At 39.5% G+C, this 24,965-nt stretch overlaps 1 protein-coding gene across 2 annotated transcripts in view; it reads left to right on the forward strand.

The window, feature by feature from the left end:
• Positions 1–24,965, forward strand: part of pxdn (peroxidasin) — a 52,396-nt gene that overhangs the window by 8,851 nt on the left and 18,580 nt on the right. Inside the window, exons 2-12 of one of the 2 annotated variants that reach the window (XM_019876597.1) lie at positions 3,403–3,474; positions 4,517–4,588; positions 10,614–10,685; positions 12,413–12,484; positions 16,855–16,926; positions 17,556–17,725; positions 18,829–18,946; positions 19,059–19,228; positions 20,699–20,971; positions 21,520–21,795; positions 24,316–24,428. In XM_019876597.1, coding sequence (XP_019732156.1) covers positions 3,403–3,474; positions 4,517–4,588; positions 10,614–10,685; positions 12,413–12,484; positions 16,855–16,926; positions 17,556–17,725; positions 18,829–18,946; positions 19,059–19,228; positions 20,699–20,971; positions 21,520–21,795; positions 24,316–24,428 — 1,480 coding nt within the window. The remainder of the gene's footprint in view (positions 1–3,402; positions 3,475–4,516; positions 4,589–10,613; positions 10,686–12,412; positions 12,485–16,854; positions 16,927–17,555; positions 17,726–18,828; positions 18,947–19,058; positions 19,229–20,698; positions 20,972–21,519; positions 21,796–24,315; positions 24,429–24,965) is intronic. The other variant, XM_019876606.1, reaches the window with a different exon arrangement.

Here is a 24,965-nt window from a genome sequence, read left to right on the forward strand (position 1 = left end):
ACAAACAAAAAAAGGAGGAGAGGCTCACACATGGCGTTCAGATGGAGGATTGGGCACCGTCCAGGTTTTCCCATTGTTTGGGTCTAGGCAAGTCCTTAAAGAAACGTGTTTTGTAATGCTGCTCATCTGCATATAGTTGAGCATCTTATAATGTATGATCCATAATGTGAAATTTAATTGACTGAGTGGAACTAAACATAAACCTTTTGGATGCAGACACACTTCCCTATAAATACTGGAACAGTGACGCCATTTTTGGTTGGTTTTTTTTTTGTTGTTTTGCTTTTGACTGAAAACATTTGGCTTTGCTGTCAATACTAACATTATTTGCAGCAGAACACCAAATCTTTAGGTAAGCTGAAGTTTTGGAACTGCTAGACTAAACATAGATATAAGTTAATAACACTAAAAAGGAGACTTATTATGCTTTTTTTTTCATAATTTCAAGCGATTCACTGGTGACTTCATTTAAATGTCTGTGACTTTTGAACATTGTCAAAATACCTCAAGTATCAAGGATTACATGACAATGTTCACTTCACATGTTTTGTGATTGTGTGTGAATGGTCAAACTAGGATAGACTCCAGCATAATGCAACCTTCAACAGGATAAGTATCATAAAAAAAATGGCAGGGTGAATGGACGGATGGGCGGATGGATGGATATCCATACAGTGAACTACAGTATATACACAAGTAATAAACCTGCAACTTTTCACATGAAATTAACGTGCTGCTGTGATTATTCTGTTAAAAGAACAACTAACTGTATGGAAGAGTTTTTCTAATGTATGATCCGTAATGTGAAATTTAATTTACTGAGCTGAACTAAACATAAACCTTTTGGATGCAGACACACTTCCCTATAAATACTGGAACAGTGACGCCATTTTTGGTTGGTTTTTTTTTTTGTTGTTTTGCTTTTGACTGAAAACATTTGGCTTTGCTGTCAATACTAACATTATTTGCAGCAGAACACCAAATCTTTAGGTAAGCTGAAGTTTTGGAACTGCTAGACTAAACATAGATATGAGTTAATAACACTAAAAAGGAGACTTATTATGCTTCTTTTTCATAATTTCAAGCGATTCACTGGTGACTTCATTTAAATGTCTGTGACTTTTGAACATTGTCAAAATACCTCAAGTATCAAGGATTACATGACAATGTTCACTTCACATGTTTTGTGATTGTGTGTGAATGGTCAAACTAGGATAGACTCCAGCATAATGCAACCTTCAACAGGATAAGTATCATAAAAAAAATGGCAGGGTGAATGGACGGATGGGCGGATGGATGGATATCCATACAGTGAACTACAGTATATACACAAGTAATAAACCTGCAACTTTTCACATGAAATTAACGTGCTGCTGTGATTATTCTGTTAAAAGAACAACTAACTGTATGGAAGAGTTTTTCAACAATTTTGCCAAAGGCTTCTGCACACACAGAAACACACACACACACACACACACACATATATATATATATATATATATATATATATATATATATATATATATATATAAAATCACAGGAAAAATTGTTTTTGATGGAAATGCAAAATTATTTTATCACATATTTTGATCACGGTATTTCTCATTTCCAAATACCATATCTTGCATACCATACCAACTGCCTACAAATATGCATGGTCCTAAATCGTGGTGCATATGATAAAGCATATCTGTGCTCAAACCTTTTCTCTGCAGAAATGACATATTATAGTATTCAAGACTTGAATTAAATCGGTGTTGCTTGAACCTGCATTTGGTTCCTGCATGCCTTTATCCCTGAGAGCTGGAGGCTGCTGGTAGGTGAGACAGCTGCCTCAGCATGCCCTGGAAGTGCACTCTGCATCTTGGGCCTGTCGCCTTGTTTTCCTTTGGGTAGTGCTCCTCTTCACCCTGCAGTGATCCCTGCTTTTTTCCAAAGAGGAACCTCACCACCCATTACTACACCTTTGAAAGATTGACATTGATTATGCAGTGATCCCTCATTTTTTTTTTTAGGTTAATGGGGACCAGAATCTCCAGCAAAAGTTGAAAAAACGCAAAGTAGGATTTGTCCCAACCATCTAGGAATTTTTGTGTATGTGTATGTTGGTACCAGAATGTTTAAAATATGTAAACAGTATTTATACTTTACATATTTGAGAATAAATACGGTATGTTGGAAAAGCCCGTTAAGCACTGAAGCCGTAAAAAAAAAATGTGGCTGATGCAACACATGATTGTGGCTTTGCTTTAAAAAAAAAAAAAAATCCATTGTTTTTAGCATTGGGATTGGCAACTTTTGAAATTCATACATACATACATGCATACTTGTATATCCCCACAGCCTGATTTCTAATGAAGAGTGCAAACAAAGTACGACACCCACCCTGACCCCTACATTTTGCTCCGACAGAAACAAGTCAACGCATGGAAACGTTGGTCCTCTCTGATTGAATCCTTATGTGTGGGGGCTGGGCTTGTACAGAGAGAGTGACCCATAAACATATCATTGGATTTTGCTATTCGGTCCATATGATTACAGAAACTGAGAGCAAAAACCCAGCAACATATTTTTTCAGCTTTGACGTCGAGTGAAATGGCAAATACATGCAAGTATGGAGGTTAAATACAGAAAATAGATTTCATTTGCATGGCTGCGATCCGTTTCATTGACCGATAGAAGTGGGTTTAATTACATTTTTTGGGGATCCATTTTGACATCACTGCAAACTGCAAGTGTAATAATAAACATGGCAAATTGTCCATGTTATATCCTCTTTGACAGTGTTAAGCAAAATGGAACATTGTTATATTTATGAATCATAATTAAGAATAAAGCACTTTATCTTAATGTAGCATTACACGGGTGTCTGTTGTGTTGTTGTCTTTTTTGGAGAACTCTTCATGGCTGCTTCCTCTTGGCTTTTTTTGCAAATTGCTAAGGTGAAGGTCAAGTGACGCATGGTCGATGTCTTATAACCTTGCTGCTAAAAGAAAGAATTATACAGACAGTGTCAAGGACTTGAGCTCGTCATTTTGTTTTGATTTGTTATCTGAGCTGCAAATGTTTAGGATCATCATGTGTCCTTTTTAAATTGGGAGTTCAACAAGAATAATAATGCAATTCACTGAGCCCTAAGACGAGCCTTGTGCTTATCTTTGGTGCAAAAGTTATATAAATGCACCCCAGTGATTAGGAGCTTGATAAACGCATTCTCGTGAGATGAGTAATGAGCTCAATTATCCGAGATGCTGATGACATGACCTGGAATTTGTAAGCTTCATCTCCTGCTGCCAGCTTTGTGTACTTTTACAAAGATGCTTTCTTGCTGAGTATTTTTTTTTGAGTGTTTCCTTTGTAATCATTTTGTGAATATAATTTGTCTTTTCTTTTGCTCTGCAGGGACCTAAGATTCAACAAAATCAAGGATTTACAACCGGGATCTTTTAGCCGATTAAAGAATCTCAACACACTGTAAGTTTTAGTTTTTATTTTGCTTGAACAAATTTATTTTTGTGCAGTCAGATCGCATTTACAAAACAAAAACTATTCAGCCGAAATGTTTCGAAGTAATGAAGCTCAAAGAAACACTACCTTTCAAAAATGTTCTAAATTCTTCAGACTTTCATTCAGAAAAACTGTCACTTCCGGAAAAAGTCATGCTTGTATTGCACGAACATAAAATCTTACTCGTTCTGCTCCTAATTTCACATGTGGAGGTCAGTTTTGTAATGGTAGAGGAATTTATATACCGGTATATATATTTTTTGTTTTATACCTTGATGGCTTTTGATCTTTGTGCCTGAATGCTTAGATCAGGCTTCACCAGCCTTTTTGAAACTGAGAGCTACTTCTTTGGTACTGATTAATGTGAAGGGCTACTCGTTCGATACTTCACTTCTGAAATAACAAATGTGCTCAAATGACGTTGCCATCAGTAATTCATAATATTCATCCACGAGAAGACAATTATCATGGAAAGTATGTCTCACAATCAATCAATAATGATTTCTTAAGTTAGGAAGTATGAAGCGACACTTTTATTCCTCTAAATCACTGAAATTGTTTCCATATATAAATGAGGATTTTTACAACATTCCAAGGAAATCACAATGTCCCATCACTGGTGAGCTCGATCAACACTAGAGTGAGACGCCCGCAAATCATGCTTCATCCAACAATCTACAGCCACGTCAAGTTGCTCGATGTCCTTCGTCTTTTATTTATTTATTTATTTATTGTTTTTGAATGTTATGAGCCTCTTTTATTAATTCTTTTTAATTCTAATAAAAATGTGTTTATTGGTGAGATGCACTGCTAATGTATAGGTGTGTCAGGCTACGTAGCGAACTCCGCTAGGAAAATAGGGCCTGCAATTTCCTGCACACTTCGTGGTGGAAATTCAAGTAAAATTGAATTCTGAGGCGTTCTGCTTCATCCAAGACAAAATGCTGCATGCTTCCTCAAGTTGGTACAGAACATACTACATGTAACCTCAAAATAACTTTCTTTGCAGCCTCCTCAACAACAATCACATACGAAGAATCCCCAGGGGTGCTTTTGAAGATCTTGAAAATCTCAAATATCTGTAAGTTGTCCTGATATCAGTCTTTTTTTTTTTTTTTTTTGCTTTCCAGGTCATGTAATGAGTCTTCTAACCAGATTGCTTAGCGAGCAAAAATTTTAAAAACAAAACTCTCCCTTAATCACTGCACATAACATCATGAGGACTGTTCTTTCTGAATGTTATTGAGCTGGTTTAGGTTTTGCATTCATTTTGAAGTTGACGCCTGGAACCCGTTACAAAAATTATGTCATGTTTACTTCCCACTTTTGCATCACTCTTCCTTTTAATTAACTATAGTCAGTAAGCAATTGGGAACTGAAGACATTAGATGTTGAAACTTTGTGGGTGGAGTTGTTTGCCATTCTTGCTAAATTTACTACATTGTTGTATTTTGTGCTTTGTAATTTATGTGCGAGAGATCTGAACTGCTGGCACGCCAGTCGAGGACTCGGGCTCTTTTACTGCAAAGCCATGTTGTTGTCACACTTGTAGAATGTGGCTTGATGGTTTTCATATTTAGTTAGGTACTTTTTTTTGTATCGTATTGCGAAGTATTTAGCAGACTCCAGACAATTTGGAGACCGAGAGTCAATGCCATTTTCACTATGAAATCATCATTTCCGCATTTCAGCTGAGATGCAGCTGGTCTGCTCTTCGACATGTTGTGACTTGACACTTTGCCGCTTCCACATAGAACACATTTAGTATGATGTCAGTATTGCTACATTTTCACTTTTGTGTCATGTATGCAAAATGTATACACACTCAGGATCGTTGTTAGGCTTTTGCAAAGCTTGCTGATGAGCAGATCATTTGTGTTGGAGGAGGGAAACGTCTAAAACATGCCGGATAGCGGCCCTCAAGGAACGGAGTTGCCCACCCTTGGTCTTGGCTGTTGTCCGTTGTTTGTTATGCAGGATATGGGCATTTAAACCTTTTTGGGCGTCAGCTTTAGCGTCTTTATCCAGCACAATTGCATTGATGGCTATGACTGTGTACAAAACCTCAATAAAATCACTGCAATAATGACAGTGCCATAAAGTGTTTGGTGTTAGTGCATGTTGTCCAAACACTTCTATGATGTGTAAAGTTCTCTTTAGCACGCAGTTGATGCCCACGTATTATATGACATAGTAATCTGGAAGCTTCACTGAAAAACTCGCAGCCCTTGTTGTGCCATTCTGTGGTCCTGCTGCCGCCGGTCTCAATCTAAGACTAGTGGTGATCTGGCTAGCGACAAGAGGATAGCCACAAATCATGTTCCTTCGAGGCAAATCTTTTGTCCCTAAAACGCGGGATGTGCCGGTCGTGTTGTTTCTGCTGGTGTTGTTTCAGTGATAAAGGTCATTCAATCTGAAGTGTGGACTAGAGGTTTGTCAGAAGCAAAAAAAAAAAAAAAAATTCTGAAAATGACATCACAGTGACTAGGGGTTCAGCTTGCGAATGACCTATGACCAAACCCAGAAAAACAGGTGAGTCGTGATTGATCGTTACCTGAGCAACTGTGATGTCATTTTCAGTCGTCAGCAAGTGGCACAATGGCTGCTTCCTGAGACGGATAAAAATGGCTGGATTTTATTTCATATTCCGCTAATGCAATGTTCATCAGAATTCCTTGTTTTTACTAGTGGGGGCACATACAACATATTATTGTAAAGATATTTTTTGACTTGACTTCCACTTGAATGAATCCTTAAGGTTGGGTGGCTGACTACTGGTTTTGAAAATGCTTGATTAGATATGCTGCAAAACCTGCATTTGAAATGTAAATAGCTCAGGCGATCCGGTTTATTTAATTGTGGCTGCCAATATCGTGATCAAGATAAAAATAGCATTAATTACGCTGCCCAACTGTGTATTCACCATTTTCGAAATGTTTCTAACCGACTAACTTGATTAACTTTTAAATAATAGAATTGCCAACATCCTATGTGGCCTTCCATGCTTCTAAGTTCCACTTTTGTTTGTTCTGTCAGCATTAGATTCTTCAAAAAAAAAAAAAAAAAAAGATTGAAATGTATTCTGAATCATGTAATGTACATCTATATCACGATGTCTCCAAGAATCGATTTTTGTCTCTCATCCCAAATCTTAATTTTGTATTGTTAATTTGTGCCTGTATAGATTTGTATACAGTAATCCTTCCTCTTTCATGGGATTTACATGCCATGACCCTCCACAATATCCGAAAAGCCATGAAATAAAAATACCCTATTTAAATTCTCCTCAGCTATGTTTTTATAGCATTTTTTTAACGTCTTTGAACGCTTCTTTAAAGCAATAAAAACACACTTGTATACAAACATATATTCAGAGAAAGAAAGATCAATGTTCACAAACATATTGTACAAATGGTGTGTGCGTTCTGTGTAAATAAATAAATAAATAGTGGGACCCCGCCCGGGAATTACTTTAATTGTAGCTTTTATAATATAAGTGATGCTTGTTGAAGATAAACTACATTAGCAGAAGCCTGTGACAAGAGGAAAGGTATTACCCTCAAGCTAATATATTGGATCAGTAGACTTAAGTGGGTTGAGTGTTTAAAGGACATTGTCCCCATTGTATCTCTTTGTAGCTCAATGGCCTTCCAACATGTCAGTGCTTGTAGTGTCCCATCATCCAGTACACCCCCACCCATCATACTTTTAATTAAATACCGTTAACTATTTACAAGCTGTTTTAATGACAGAGTCCGTCTCTTTTTCAAGCACCATTTAAAACCCACAGCATTGTTCTGCCCCTTGTGATTAGCTTAGAATGTTCTCTCGGTGTCCACCCCTAGCTACAGTTCAACTTCAGGCTTCAGTTATTCACCTTGTCCTAAAGCCTACAGCTTTAATGGCCGTTGAACCAAATCTCCAGCAAATCTCCACTCCACCACCGTTAACAGGTCAGATCAAGGTTAGAGAGCATGAGTCTGACAGACCATAACGGTGCATTTGACTATTTGGAAATTATAGTGTACACACCTACTGTTTGGTTTTGGTTTGGTTTGTTTATTGAACATAAAACATAAACAGTAATAATTTGACAGAAAATAAAGTACCGGGTAAATAAAATAGTAAAAAGGAAAGAGAAATCAGTCATCATTCAACACAGTTATTATGTTCAAGGGAGTAGGAAGAAGTCCAGAAAAAAATCCAGAACAAGAACAAACATCAAGCAAAGGTGTGTATCAGTAATAGGAGTTAATCTGTGGAATAAGCTTGAGACGAATCTGAAAATGAGTAAATCGTTGGACGAGTTCAAAAACAAATTTAAAAGATTAGTACAAAAAAACTACATAAAACAAAGTTAAGAAGATAAATTTTACATACTGGTACTTATAAAATATAGTAATACAATGGTTTGTTCTTGTTCTGGATTTTGAACAACTTATTGAATGTATTCAAGAAATGCAGTATATATGATGAATATGAGTCATTTGATATAAAAAGTAGAAAGAACAATTATATATATACAAACCGAAAGGTGTATCAATAGATAAGTATAGTACACAAAAGGTAAAAGTATTTGATGAAATGTAGATTTCTTCCTTTTCTTTGGTATTGGAAATGATCAATATACATTATTGCACAACAAGGGGTAGGACTAGATAAGTTGTATACTTCTCCCTACTCCTTTGAACATATAACTGTGATGATGTTTGTATTACTTACTTTTATTTTCCTTTCATAATTTTTGTTTGCATTTTGTCATCTGTTATTGTATGTTTTATACATGTTCAACAAACAAACAAACAAACAAACAAACAAACAAACAAACAAGTAAAGAACTTATCTAGTCCTACCACTACTGTAAATGATGACAAAAGAAACGTAGCAGTCTTTTGTAGCAAACTACATTGTGTCCACACACTTTCAATGCAAGTGATCAAATACATAACGTATTGACACAGCACACCTCGCATCTTACCCAATCGTTTCAGCATACAGTGAAACTCCTCTACAACGAAACCTACATGTGTGAAAATACCCCCTTGTGTGAAAAAATCTTGATGCATTAAAGCCATTCCCTGTTTTCTGTTTCCACCTACAACGAAAAGTCCCCCTGTTGCGCAATACGAAATCCTTTTCTCCACCCTTGCGTCGCAATGAGGTTCACTGCAACGGAAACAAGCCTTCCGCAAAAGTCTAATCCAACCTCAGCCTGCCACAGCCACCGCTACTACTTAGCTCGGAAATGGCAACAGCAACCACCACACTGATTTATATATGCGCAGTAGTTCAGGAAGTATTTGTTATTGTTAGCACGTGGTTAGAAATGTCACTCGTAGTTTCAGACACAGCACGAATGTTTCATTACTTGGTATAAAATGGCTACAAAACGACCTTTGCAGACCAAGGCTCTTCACAAGGAGTTAAGAAAAGAAAAGCTTTAACAATTGAAGACAGGATAAAAGTAATAAAGATGAAAGATGGAGGAAGCAAAGTAAAAGACATTGTGCAAGAAATTGATGTAAGTGAAAGTGAATGCTGATTGTAAATTTCGCAATTTCTTTCCCTTTTTTTTCTTTCTACGCTGGTTATATGAAGTGTCAAATAAGTGTACGCTCATTCTTATGCGCTATTGGAATAAAAATTAAAGTACACATACACGTTTTGTGTGTGTGTGTGTTTGTGTTTACGTCTGAGATCAAATTTGCTGTAGTGAAAAGTCCCCTGTTGTGAACAAATTTCTGGCTGCAAACATGATTTCGTTGTAGATGAGTTCTACTGTATCAAGACATTATGACAATGCTGTGCTTCCAAGTTTCATTGAAAAGCTTGAAGACCCTTTTCTATCATGCATGGCCATGCTACAGTGTACAAAGTGAGGTCCATATAAGGCACCAACAGATTAATTTGGTGTGGAACATCCCATCAGCGACATTTGGGTTGAACTAGAATAGAGATGGTGAGTCTCTCTCTCTTCCAACAATGGTGACCTCTGATGATCTTCCAGATGAATGGCTAAAAATTCCAAGGACCACAGAAGTCACCTAAGAGAGTGGAGGCTGTTATAGCTACAAAGAGACGACAGACTTGTTATATTTGGATGTTAGCAATTCTCCTCGGTGTCATGGCCAGGTGTGTCAAAACTGTTATTCCTAGAAATCTGCTGAAAGCACAGTGCGTCTCTTTGCAAAATTATCCACTAACTGACAGCATGTTCCATTCACCTGAATGCGATCTGAGTATTTCAATTTCATGGAACATTATTCCTTATTTGATCCGCACTACCCTGAAACCTGATAGCGTTGACACTGACACGCTTTAGCAATGACGGAAGAATGCAGTGATTAAAGGGTTTTTATTTTTCCATGCACTACATCGCATGTTCCACAAAGAAGCTCCATATCTGTTGCCGCGGGTGCGATGATGGAACGCATAAAACAGACAGGACTCGGAAGACAGCTGCAAGCAATTGCTTTGCTTGTATCACATTTCTTTTAGCGTGTAAGATTTCCACATTAACGGGGGGTTCTGTCGCATAGCAAGGCTGAGATGCAGCCCAAGGAATTTATGACATGAAAAACATCTTGGTCATTTTTTTAACCACTTAAAGAGCACTTTTTGAAAAACTTTGAGATTCAAAATTGTAGTGCAGGGAGAAATATTGCAATTGTTTTTTGTTTTTTTTTTAATGTATGCAATTCTACTGCCTCATAGTGATGTGTGCGGTTCCCAAATGCGGTTCCTTGTCCGATAAACAACTGTGGCGTGCATTTGTAATGTTTGTTACATATTCATTGTGAACATAAACACTTTAAAAGCAAAGTGATTATTCAGTGGAGTGTGCACAGTATCTAATTGCGCTGTGGTCTGCTGCTAAAGAGAGAACAAACGGTGCAAGAAGTAGATTAGCAGCTGTTTGCTTGACTTGCTGCAGCACAGTTCCAAGTAGGTGTGTGAATTGAAAACAGCCTTTGCCGTCCTCAAGGCCAAAGACTTTCGACCTGGTCTTTTATTTTGTCTACCGACTTTCTTTACCACCAGGCGATATGCACACGATGCAGATTTCTGTATGTGATACTAATGTGACTGGTTATCTTCCCTTTCAGCTATTTGTACAAGAATGAAATCCAATCAATTGACAGACAAGCATTTAAGGGGCTTGTCTCTCTTGAGCAACTGTAAGTGAACAACTTTTTCGTCACCTTTTCCACTGGCCTGTCTCTCTGTTCCCGCTAACCGCGAAACAGCTGCTCGCAACAACTCATGAAGAATAGAAAGCGCTCCATGGTCATGAGTTAGTTCATGCCGTGACTTTGCAGGCCTTTCACAAGTATCATGATAGCATTGCTCCTTTGCCTGTCAGTGCAGTTATTCCTCCCCGACGCGCGCCATTATCGACTTTCCCTTCTCCGCCATGCATGCCGTGTGTGCACCCACCCTTGTGTACCGCGCTGACCCCCTTTGACCCTTTTTGCATGACTCGCATGTCTTTTAGCCTCGAGGACAGATCTGCAGTTACACCGCCCCAACCCCCATGCTTGTAGCTTGATGTTTTTGCCGCTGATAGAGTCATCATACTGCTGAGCTAGAGCGTTGCTTTTGCTACTCTCGCTTTTGCTGTCGCTGTGTCCACATTTCTGAGAATCATTCAGTGTGTTCGAACATATTTGTTGTCTGTGTTAAAATGTGACTGCCAGTCAAGACACAACACATGTAAGATCTGTTTTTACTTCAAACAAAAATGCTCATCGGTGGATTTCTAATTTTAATAGTTCAATTGTGTGTATTGTGATATTAGTCATAAACAGATCTCTTGAACCATAACCCATAATCAACGTGGGCGATATAAACAATTTCCTCAGCAAACGGGGCTCACTCTAATCTGTGACTTCACTTAGCTGCATTAATGCAGAACAAATGTCTAATTCACTAAATCCTATTCCAACACCAGGCTCACTGCCCAGCAGATGCTTTGAATTTTGCGATAATATAGGGTTTTATTAGCAAGTGACAAGTTATGAACCAGCCTTCAGACTGAGAAATAGTTTGACTACATCTCACGCGGCAACATAAATATGCCAATACCTGACATTGCATGCTTCTTTTCGGGAATGAATTGATTTGAAGGCATATCCACTCACATTTGTACATAACCCACCAACAATGATTTCATTACAGCTAAGCATGACCCCGCATCTCAAATGTGAGCAAAATATTGACCAGAAATTGGAATGCGAAGCAGGTCGCGGCAATTAAAATCCACCCTTGCAAAAGATACACTGGCGTAAAGGCGTTTTAATGCAATTTAATGTCGATGGGCTGGCTGCTTGTACCAATAGTGGGATTAAATTATTTTCCTTTTTCCCTTTTAAGACATGTTACTTAGGACACATACTAAAGTAGTACTTTTTATATATAATGTAATTGCACAACACATGGTCATTTCAGTTATAGAAATGTTGACAAAATATTATTTTATTTTGTACATAGTGGGTTTTTTTGGGGGGAGGGGGCCTTCGAGACCTGCTGTGCCTCTTGCATCCATTTAAATGAGCAGCTCTTATTGATCAGTTGGATTTTATCTTTTCTTCATGATTATTGTTTTAGTCTCCACAGTTCAAGGGTATTTGGTGGACTTTTGTTTTTGTTTGTAGTACTTGATGTATTTGTCTGTTTGTCACTTCTATACTTCCTCATCTCCTCTCCCATATAATGTGAATATTATCTTTAAGATAAAACATGCCAAGCCGTCCATTCTTTCTTTTATTAACCTATAGCACGCTGAAGTGGCCTTGATTCTGAATTGCCAGAAATGACAGCTGCGCTTAACTTGCTTTGCATTTGTGAATAGTCAAACGGAGACCAATAATGCACTGTGCTTTGTCTGTAATTTGTTCTTCTTCAGGTACCTCCACTTCAACAACATTGACTCATTGGAACCAGAATCATTCAGTCACCTACCAAAGCTTGAACGATTGTAAGTCCTCTTTTGCCCATTGACGTGGTTTAATCCTATCCTCTAATTATCACTTTAATCAGCAGATCAATTGGACAACTGCTGAATTCTGCAGGACCTCAGAAGACCAAAAACCATAGATAGTCCCTTGTACTTTGTATTACTTGCTTTAGAATTCAGGGTATGAATTTTGGATTAAGTGCGCATTAGGAACGTGAACTATTTACCAGACAAATGACCGACATAATGTATGGTTGTTAAATAAATAAATACAATAGTTAATAATAATCATCATCTCCTATAAATATCCAAAAATCACCCAAAGTGAATTGTGTTCATGTTGAAGATAAAAAAGAAAAAAAAACACACACACCTGATGTCCCTTAGTCAAGCTCAATTAATAAAAAAACAAACAAACAAAAACAAGGAATGTAATTTTGAAAACTATGTTTGTGTACACTTGTAGATTTTTAAAAAATGGCACTCCCGGATTCAAAAATAGTGCAACCTGTGAAAATCTGTGGGATCAGCTCAGTGGCCGTGTCGAGGCTCGGAATTCTGCACCTTAGAATCTCAATGACCCTCGGGGTCATTGAGATTCTAGGGTGCCAAAGAAGAGTAGGATGCCATGCCTCAGCAGACAAGACTTTGACTTGTGACCAGCATGAGAAGTTGTTGTCTGAGGCTTGCCATGTCTTTAATGGCTGTGGTTTAGCGATATAAATAAAGATGTATTGTGTTGCATTGTATTAACTACTCAAGCGAGCAAATGCAAAGCATGATGAGAGAAGACCATCGATTTGAGTCACGGTTAGTATTTATCCATCCATCCATTTTCTGATCTGCTTATCCTCACAAGGGTTGTGGGCATGCTGGAGCCCATCCTAGCTGTCTTCGGGCAGTAGGCGTGGGACACCCTGAACTGGTTGCCTGCCACTCGCAGGCACACATAGACAAACAGTCATTCGTGCTCACAATCACACCTACGGACAATTTAGAGCACAGGTGTCAAAGTCAAGGCCCGGGGGCCAGATCTGGCCCACCACATCATTTTATGTGGCCCGTGAAAGCAAATCAAGCATGTCAAGTTCCATCATTTTTGCTAAAGTCTGAACCAAAATTTCAAATTGTCCTATGTAATCCACAATAACAGTCATTATTCTTGACTTCTGATTTTAAAACTAGTTATCCATCAATTTGTTGTGCACTGTGTATGTAATATGTGGAGGTCATTAAACATTTATATGGTTTCCCAAAATTCATAACGGCCCTCCAAGGCAAACCGTAACTACAATGTGGCTCACAAAAATGAGTTTGACACCCTTGATTTAGAGTGTTTCGTTAACCTGCCATGCATGTTTTTGGAATGTGGGAGGAAACCGGAGTACCCGGAGAAAATCCGCGCAGGCACAGGGAGAACATGTGAGCCACACAGGAAGACCGAAGCCTGAATCGAAACCTGCCCCTCTGCATTGTGAGGCCGACGTGCTAACCAGTCGCCCACCGTGCCGCAGTTCCTTCAAATTTAATTTGTCTTGACAGAGCTGTGAGCTGTGAAATGATCCAAGTGTTCTTTCGCTCTGCAGTATATTTGTTTAACAGCTGTCAGGAAATATTGTGAGGCCAATTTTTTTCGTGGCTTCCAAAAATATTCTCTTTGGTACAATCAGTCTGGGAAAAACGAAAGTAGCGGAACAGGAAGAGAGTTAAACTCCTGGATTAGGCTGATGACTGAGAACATATCCTTGCTCCATCAATTGAGCTGAACAAACCCCAACTTGAAGACTGTTTGACTGAACCAGCCAAGGTGTGATCATTCACGTCTCGCTTATTGGTGACGAATGCAGCCCGGGCTGCCAGAACTCGACAAGTGACCGTTGAGACTTCATACGTGCCTCACATGTATGTGCTTCAATTGTGCAAATGCGTTATTACTCGGCATCGAGCTTCCTTCCCCCGATCGGTTATGAGTGGATTGGTGAGGTGACGAAAGGACGGCGACAACGTTCGACAACGACCCGCCACCTTGAATGGGTGGCCTTGGCGGCGAGGAATGTTTGTCTGATGATTACACGGCATGTGCCCTGCGTTTCAGTCTTTTTTTTGTCAGATTTTTCTTTTCCCGCTCCGAAATATTTTTTTTCAGTTTCTTTCGACAGCCATTATTCCACCATCAAACCCAGGTACATTTAGTTCCTGTTAATATAAATTCCGAGTAATACAAAGTTCCTGTGGCCCAGGGCGGTTTGCATTTCCACCGCATCTCCTCATTCTGGGTAGGTACCCAAATGAGTCTGACTACGAATACTATGAGAGGTGTTGTGTTACTCACGACTGACACCTTATCACCCTTAATCGTCAGTGCAGTCAACAGAAAATACTTGACACAGTGAGATTTCAAGTTAGTGTATTATTGTATCTTAATTCAAGTCGAAAACACCTATCAATATACAATCAATCATTTTTTTTGAAATTACAACAGCATGAAGTACTTGGTGTCTCTCAATGTGTTTCAGGGCTTGACAGTGCACCCAGTATGCTCACAAATGCAGCCAAAGTTTTTCTGTGTGCTGGTAAAAAAATTCATCCGGTCGCACTGGCGCAAGTGCATGTTTTAGTGCTCCTCGCAGTACTTGTGGGGGGGAGGGGGTGAATGCAGTTCCAACTTTGTGGGTCTGTCAGACTGCACGCACAAGGCGCATCTGTGATGCACGTCATGTTAAATCGTTCTTGTGTAAATAAGATAAATAAGCATTCGAGTCTGAATGTGAACTTTGCCATGTCAAAGGCCATCTCACTGAACGATTGCAGCTCTTTTTGCTTTATAAATGACGCCGTCCCATTCATCTCGATCCCATTCACAGAGGCACTTACGACCCACTCTGCATTTCGGCATTCGAGACTGCGCGCTTGTCATCCAGCATTCCGTGTTGAATTATAAATACTGGTGGGCACACACTCAACCTTTGTGGTTCAAATGGGCAGTGTCATAACCGGAGCATGGCATTAAACTTTGAAACCTCTCGTGTTTGGCAAGACACGAGAAAGACAGAAAAATGTCCCTCATTGCATTAAGCGTTCATCGCTACAAATATCCAAACCGTGCGGTTTTTCTATCGATCTATAAAAGCAGACATATAAGAAGAATGATGAATGACAAAATCACTTTGCTATTTTACCTAATTACAATCGATTGTCCATCTCGTCACTTACTGTATGTTACAATACCTAAACAAATCACTAGCCTTCCGTCAGCCTTCCAGTTGACAGCAAGGGACTTGAAAGCAAGGGTTTTATTAAGCAATTAAAAATATGAACATTTTGTTTTTTTTATACAATCAACCATTTTTATTTCTTAAATTCACATTGTGCATAGCCGCAAACTGTATTCTCTTGTTGAGATACATTTTCAGCATATATAGGGTACCCAAAAAAATTATTCTATGCTCTATATATACTGTGTGTATATATATATATATATATATTTTTTTTTTTTTTTCTTTTTTAATCTGCTGCTTCATCTGTTATCTGTATATTTTTCTGCCAAATGTCGTAATCAGCATCAGCCTCAAATCCAAAGCCTTCTAAAAACAACACAAAACATTCTGACCAAAAGCTTTTCTAAGATGATGCATTTTCAAGCCTTTCTGAAAAGCATCCAATGTCTGCGGTGCCCTTCACAGGTGTCAGTCAAACTCTGGTCCTCGAGGGCTACCGTCCTGCATGTTTTCCATCTCTTCCTGTTGCAACACACCTGATTCAAAGGAACAGGATTGATATCAGGCTTCCGCAGAGTTTGTTGATAAGCTGATCATTTGAATCAGGGGTTTTGCAAAGGGGCAAGATGGAAAACATACGGGAAAACGGCACCACGAGGACCGGAGTTTGTCGTCTATGCTAGATGTTCAGGGACCGGTAGCAGTGGAGCAGAAGGCAAAATGTACAATAAAAAGTGTCACAGTCTAATATGAACTTGTGCAGTGACCAATGAGACCAAACCTTTTGTAAGTGTGCAGGTCAGTTATCACCTTTCCCTTTCAAACATGTGAATATTTCCAGATATTTCAGTCCTGTTGCATATCTTTCATTGACCCCATTTGTGGGCTGGTTGCTGCCAGGCGTATTCATACTCAGAACATCAATAACTATAAATTTTTCATGAAACAAAAAGGAAAGGATGGCATAATAAGGCAAATATTTCTGTGGTACACAGTGTGTGCGTCACATTGAAAAACCTCAAGTCTTAACTGTATTGGGAAAATCTCATAAATATCTTCAAAGGTCATGAGTCACATTTTTCAACCTCTGGGCTGTGTTATGAGTGATCCATCAGTCTCTAGCATTTATTTAGGGTTTAGACTCATAAATTTGCTTGTGTATCTCTCCTTCAGGTTTTTGCACAACAACAGAATCACCCAGCTGGTCCCGGGAACCTTCTCCAATCTCCAGGCCATGAAACGACTGTAAGTGGAAAAGCTCCATGTCAACTTCTAAAACAGCTGTGTGGGAATGCATGTCTGGATCCATGTCTACCTTACAAACCGTCTCGCCCAGTGAAAAGCTGGACTTGCTAATCAGTTACAGCACATGCCAACACAGTGTTCTTTCTGTTCTTTGGGAACAAGATGATTTCTATCGCAAGGCTCACAGCACACTCTTGGCACTGTTTGTCTGAGTTCTTTGTGTCAGCTGCAGAACTTTAATTTATTTTAGAATTTTAATCCTCTGTGTACTGACTAGCAGGGATTCAAAATTGGCATTATGTTTGCAACAAAGTATGTTTTGTTTTGAGGTTAATTTTTTTAATTTTTTTTTTTTTAGTTAATCTTAATGCCACATCACTTAAGTGGACAAATACGTTGGTGGACTATCAATCTTTTTTTTTTTTTTTTTTTGCTACATCTGTGCTTTTTGATGTAAGGCTTCTAAAAACTATGCAACTTATTGAATAGTTTGGCTTCCTTATCTCTTGTTACTTAGATTTTAAATATTCAACTATTGGCTGGTTAATATTGAAATTTCTCTTGAAACAATTGCAATGACTGTCACTATTGCAATTGTGCCTGAGTGATTGTGCACATTGTGTGTTAAGGCGACTGGATTCCAATTCGTTGAACTGTGACTGTGAGTTGCTGTGGCTGGCGGACCTTCTGAAGCAGTATGCGGAGTCAGGAAATGCCCAAGCTGCCGCCACGTGCGACTACCCGAGCCACCTGCAGGGAAGATCAGTGGCCACACTAACAGCCGAGGAGCTCAGTTGTGGTATGGTAGAGGAAAGCTACAACCATGCATGCCATTTCAAGAATGCCATTGAAACTCAGTAGGCACATTCACAATGAAAGTGTTCACATAGTGTCAAGGGGAGAGGTCGCCCACCTGACTGAAACCGAAATCTGCTTCTTGGATACTGCATTAGTAGAGTGGAGCTCAGTCGATTTTATTTTATTTTTTTACATTTTGTGAAGTCATAATGGTAAGCATATCATAAAACAAGGATGGTGCTACATCAATTGCATCAAACTACGTACAGTGTGTAGACATCAGGGTTAATTATGGCTCGCGCGTAGCAAGCATAAGAACAATAAACAGACAGCAATATAGGCATTCAATCCCCTTCAGGCTTTTTCCTATGCTAAGTCACCTGGTCTTACTCACTGCCACGCAGACATACACACAGGTGCATCCCCTTTTTTCGTGTCTGAGTTAGTCAAGCTCCGAGCTGCTTCACCCAGACGTTCAATTGTATATGTTCTCTCTTTGATTTTATTGCCTGCAATTGAAGTTTGTTATCACCATCAGTAGACATTGTTTCGAAATCTCTGCACCTCATTTGAACCCTCCTTTTTTCCTCAGTATATGACTACTTTTCTACATTTGGGTACCAGGAGAAAAAGTTTTATTTGATGGAAGTCATTCCACATGCCCGACCCGCTTAGCCCCCACCAACTGCCCTCCCCCAGCCCCCTTGCCCTGTAAAGGCACGACACCGCACACCAATCCAAGCAGCTGTCAAAACAGCTGCCCTCCTTGCAATGAAATGCCATCTTTCTTCACAGTCTAATTGATTATTCTGTATTTACTTAATTTATTTGAATATGATGCAGACCTGGCTCCTACAAACTGGATTCCCAGGCTATGTTGTCAAGCGACTCATCGTCATTTGTGTCGTTGAGTTTGATTTCTGGCAAGCCAACATGTCAAAACAGTCCAGGAAAGACGGTTGTGTATTGTTAGCGTTTCACCGGCTCTCAAGCCTCAGGCGAAGTGATACGTGTCACGTAAAGCAACACACAGATGTAGAGACATGCCATCATACCTACGCATACTTGCTATCCTCAAACCTTCCATTACAACGCTCTCTGCAGAAGTACCCAGGATCACCTCAGAGCCCCAGGATGTCGACGTTACATCAGGGAACACAGTCTACTTCACCTGCAGGGCTGAGGGAAACCCAAAACCGCAGATCATCTGGCTCCGTAACAAGTAAGCCTTTTAAGTCTGTGAGAATAATTACCAAACATTTTAAATGTGCAGCGATGCAGACAATCCAATGTTTAATTATGGTTTGTCCTGTGTTTCTGTCCTGTTCCAACAGCAACGCTCTTAACATGCGGGATGACAGTCGTCTGAACCTGCTAGAAGATGGGACACTGATGATTCAGGACACAAGGGAGACCGACCAAGGTGTCTACCAGTGCATGGCCAAAAATGTGGCGGGGGAGGTCAAGACCTCAGAGGTCACACTGCGATATTTCGGAGCCCCGTGTAAGTGAAGTTTTATAAATTCCTAGCTCATGCATTTGGGAAATATGAGCAAATGTTTCACTTGGATTTACACCTAAAATGTGAACGTCAAATTTTGGGACAAAAAAGCAATGACAATGAACGAGCTATTTTGTGTATACACAGGGGTATCAGTGATGATAAAACTAGGAGGAAAATTCTCAGAGCAATACCACAGAATGCCCCCCCCCCAAAAAAAAAAAACAAAACAAACAACAATAACAACTGGAATGCAAACCCAGAACGTGGGATGGGACCAATTTACTGTATTGGCAGTAACTCAACAGGTTCTCTTTATGTCAGCTGCTTCAGCAACAATGTAAGGCAATACATCAGTCACATCAAGTGACTTTGGACAAGATAACTTCATTGTATTGTATCTTGTCCAGTATTGTGAGTTCTCCTCATGGGTTAAAGATAGTTTAATTTTCATGAAAATTGACTTTTTTCACGATTGAGGCAAAATCGGTTCTATTATCTGAAGTCGACTGTGTTCATTATATATACCTATGAAACGATGACGCTGCGCATTTCATTCAAATTTCATGATAATAAACAATCACAAAAAATATTTTATTGAGACAATTGCAACAAGGGGGTTTGAATTGAAGTTTGCCAGGAAAATCAGTGAAACATTAGAAACAAAACAAGCCATTACATTGTTGATGTATTCACCTACGACAAATTTCACTTTCACGCGGTAGTTAGGCAGGAGAATTTATTGCATCCTGCAAAGTCAGAGTGCACTGTGTCCCTCCCACACAGTGCAAAAGACTGAGATTACCTCCGCATTTTAGCAGGTCAAAACGCTTGGATATCTCACTTAGCTGAGAGACAAGCAGAGCATAAGAAAAAAAAATCCCTCTCAATACACACACACACACACACACACACGCACACACACGCAAACACAAACACTCTCCTGCAAACACAAAGTTTGTTTGTGACATTCGCTAACAACTTGCAACTATGTCAATGGTTTTTGCCACGGCTGTGTTTTGAAAACCACCCAGTCATTACTGGCTTGGTAGGTGGCCCTGTGAACATGATGTGCATTTCCTGTCTTTGAGTGATTGTAAACACTAGGCCCCTTGCTGTGCACAGTTTTGCTGAGTCATCACTGTAATCATTGGCCAAGTATGGACAGAGGGACCACAATCTGTGATACAGATGGGAAGTTGCGTTTGACATTATCAAAGTGACTTTATAAACAGAGAGGTGGTCTTTGTACATGACTACTCAGTTTATCAGCAATGATTAAACAGTATTTCCCAGCACCAGGAATAATTTATAATGGAAAAAAAAATAGGTTTTTAAATTTAAGGTTGCTGACCTTGAATCTCTCTGACTGGCACACTGTAAATCAATTCTTCAGGATAGTAACGGAGTCAAGCCAGATGATTATCATTCTGATCAACTGTAGTTCCTTTCTGTTCGCCTCTCCCAATTCAGCACGGCCAAGTTTTGTCATCCAGCCCCAAAACACAGAGGTACTGGTGGGTGAGAGTGTGACTTTGGAGTGCAGCGCCACAGGCCAGCCACAACCCCGGATCTCCTGGACAAAAGCAGATCGGACACCACTGCCCAGTGACACGCGCATCAACATCACTCCCTCCGGAGGGCTTTACATTCAGAATGTGGTGCAGACTGATGGAGGGCAGTACACTTGTTTTGCCTCCAATAATGTTGATACAATTCACGCCACAGCTTATATTATTGTCCAAGGTACGTTAACAATATCACCCCGAGCCTGAAACACCAAACTCTTTTGCATTCTGCATGTTCTTCTTCCAATGGAGAAGTATTCCATTTAGAATTAAACAGCTGCTCTGCTTTCCTTAATATCTATATTCTTGTGACATGATTGAATATATGATATTACATGACATCATATTCTTCTGTCAGAATATTCTGAACTCCTTCGTGGATGTAGTTTAACCTACCATAGCTCATGTCATTCCATGTAGTTAACAGACAGAACATTTTCGACCAAAAATGCATTTTCAGTTTTCGTCTGAAAGACTTGGAAAAAAAACGGCCGAAACAGAATGTCGTGATAATGCAAGTAAAAACCTTAAAGGCAAGCACACTTGCCTCCTGCCGCATTTACCAGTGTGGAACCCTGGCTTCATTATATATTGATTATCTTGTTTGTGAATTATCCTACACTCTCTCTGTGTTAAAACTACCCATCACGTAATATTAACTGATTTGTGACTTGAATACACATTCTATATCTAATATACATATTATATTTATCTCGGGTCCCCCAGCAATCCCCCAGTTCACGGTCACACCACAGGATCAGTCGGTCCTTGACGGCCACACTGTGGACTTCCCGTGCGAGGCGACGGGATATCCCCAGCCAGTTATCGCCTGGACTCGTGGAGGAAGCCCATTACCTCTGGACCGGCGGCACTCAGTCCTGTCTTCGGGCACTCTTCGAATCACTCGGGTGGCAGCACACGACGAGGGCCAGTACGAGTGCCAGGCCGTCAACCCAGTTGGGACTGTCCGCACCGCCGTGCAGCTCAGCATCCAACAGAGAGGTGAGTGTATAGGATGAAGCTTTAAGTTAAGGTTGGTGGAATAAATTGCGTCAGTGTTTTACTAATGTGAGATGACAGAATCATGTTTACTGCTGCACTCTTCATCATGTTAGTTTTCCGCAGGCTGTTAGTGTGGCAAACACTGCATGTTTGTCTAAGAGGAGTTGAGGCATGCAAGGTGGCAAAATGTCAACATGGTAAAACTGACATACTCTTCTGAGCTAATTAAGGTTAAGTCTGTGCCTTTGTATATGTGTGTGTTGCTAATTGCGACTGCACTGTTCCAAAGTATTTACTCGTTGAAAGAAATGCTGCCATTTCCTCTTCTTGTAATTCATTCTGTTGTGTGTTTAAAGGCGAAATTGAGGATGATTGTGTGTCACATGCCTTCTTTTATTGGGTGTATGTTAGCATGTGCGTACCGGTATGTGTTGGTGGGATGAACCAGTGTTGAAATTGCAGAGAGGGAAGCATGTCAGTCCGTAATCCTGAGAAGACGGCAATTTTCCATTGGCTGTTAACATGGCTCAAAGTATATGTTGTTAAATGGTTCCACTTTTAAAATTAGCACAATGCCACACAATCATGGTGATCGAGTGTGATGGATGTGGTATGCGTCGAATGATGTGCTTCGTGCATTATAATCTAATGTTTAGGAGATGAACTCAGGAATTAATAAAATGTGACTGTTTGACTATGAACATTTAGTGAATAATTCATTATTAGTAGTACTTGCAAAGCAATGTACCAGTACATGTCCTGCATATTAATTACCATATTTTCCACACTATAAGGCGCACCTAAAAGCACTCAATTTTCTCAAAAGCTGACAGTGCGCTTTATAATCCAATGTGCCTTGTATATGGATCAATAATCTGATTTCTTGGATGTAATATTTTGAATGTTCCGTAAAGCACTTTGTTCCGGCTGCACCGGCTGTGAAAGCGTGATATCAATAAAGCTGTATTGTATTCCCTTTAGCATCGCTCCATCAACCGCAGCCACTGTTGTAGCTTCTATTCTATGCGGCTTGTCATGCGGTGCGCCCTTTATATGAAAACAGTTTGAAAATAGGCCATTCATTCGACACCGAAGCGCCTTATAGTGTGGAAAATACGGTATGCTATTATTGCAGTACTTGTAGCATACTGTGCTGCATTCATCCTGCATTGAGTGGATTGTAAATTGCTCTGAACAGTGGGGTTTTAAGGAAGCTCATCTCTGATTTATAGACAATTATTAGTCACGACCACAAATTATTTGTGGGAGGTTAGGATTTTCCCTTGCCAGGTGGCTCTCAGTTGCAGCATGGGAACGCTGCAGGAATTTGAATGCTGTGTGTGGGGGAGGGCAAATAGTTGCAGCCCACCAAACATCTTGACTTTCTGAGTGTCATCTCAGCTCCCAGACAGTATAACATGATGACTCATTCTGTATCAAATCAGTACTTAATTTGTGTGTATGATAGAGATGTAGTCCCAGGGCACCGCATGCTCAATACTCAAATGAAAAACAGCTGTTTTACCAACATGTCATATTCAAATGTTCACTTGCTTGCAACCGCATTTGTGTGAATTGCATATCTGTTATAGTTTCAGTTGGGTTGTTGTTCCCACAATGGTTTCAACATCAACTGTTCGAAAGCAAACCAAAAAAATAAAAACAACAAAGCAGTTTGGTTATTTTTGACAAGCAAAGGCTAAAGCAAACATTTTTGTTTTTTTTAGGAAACAAATATTACTGGAGCTCTACAGTAAATACCAAATTTCCTTAGTTTTTGCATTATCGTGAATACACTGATCCACAAGACTGGAAGAGATTTATTACAGGGATCAGTTGGGTTTTTTTATATATGATCATGTATATTTACAAATAGATTTTTTACAAACCAATGCTTGGCTGTTTTCTGCTTCTTCTCTATGAGGTATTAAACTTGTTACAAAGCTGCACTACCGTGCAAAGCGTTCTGGGCTAAAACTAGATTGATTTGTTGCCTTTGCGATGCTGTAGTGCTCGTGCGACTAGAATTAGACCCAAAATTGTACTGTTTGTTAGTGTAATAAATAAATAAATACCTGTATCCAGAACTTTATCCAGATCCTGACCAAATGTAATGCTACCAGTCTGCAAAATTATGTTCAGTTAAGAAAAGTGGAAAAATTATCATTTATCCAGATACCCACCAAAATTTCTTTCTTGGGCGTTTATCCAGATCTGCACCAAAATTTTTTCCTTGGGTATTGGCTCAACCGCTGTGTCAAAATTGGTTAATAGCTCTTTTGTAATCTTTCGTAAAACACAGAGACATTAACTAAACACTGACTGAAATATTTCATGTTTGTCTGCCCCTTTTGAAAGTGGAGGGAAATTGTTCAGCGTCTTCTGTGAGCATAAGCAGGACAGCAGACTTTGAGTTTCTTGCCTACAATTATTGATTACAAAATGCACTTTACCTATACTGTACTGGCCTATAATCATTAACACATGCGCATGTGTTTGTGTATGTTTGAACTCATTCAGTAACGCCTGTTTTCACAAATGCTCCAAGGGATGTGACGGTGGAGTCTGGTCAGGACATCCAGATTCCCTGCAGTGCTCAAGGCCAGCCACAACCTGTACTTACCTGGAACAAGGTTAGATGCTAAGACGACATTTTTCTGAGTCAGGATCAGAAGGTGAAAACCGTGTTAATCTTCAGGGATGTAAGATCATAGTCCCTGAAGAGAATTGGGTTCAACTACTGCATTGGGCATCATTTTTTTTCTACAAGTTAAATGTAAAATGCAAGATGACTTGTCTTTTCAGTGATCAATAATCATTAGCATTTTACTAAATTAGTGGTTGGCAAGGTCAAGAGAAATATAATCTCTGCCTATAAAATCAATCAGAAATGTTCCGAAAATCCATCCTCCCCCCTAGTCCCTGAAGAGAATTGGGTTCAACTACTGCATTGGGCATCATTTTTTTTCTACAAGTTAAATGTAAAATGCAAGATGACTTGTCTTTTCAGTGATCAATAATCATTAGCATTTTACTAAATTAGTGGTTGGCAAGGTCAAGAGAAATATAATCTCTGCCTATAAAATCAATCAGAAATGTTCCGAAAATCCATCCTCCCCCCCCCACCCCCCCCCCCCTTACACAGCCGCCACTCCTTACACGAAAGGAAG

Source organism: Hippocampus comes, unplaced genomic scaffold (genome assembly GCF_001891065.2).
Source record: "Hippocampus comes isolate QL1 unplaced genomic scaffold, H_comes_QL1_v1.1 scaffold107, whole genome shotgun sequence".
In the NCBI taxonomy this organism is placed as follows: Eukaryota; Metazoa; Chordata; class Actinopteri; order Syngnathiformes; family Syngnathidae; genus Hippocampus; species Hippocampus comes.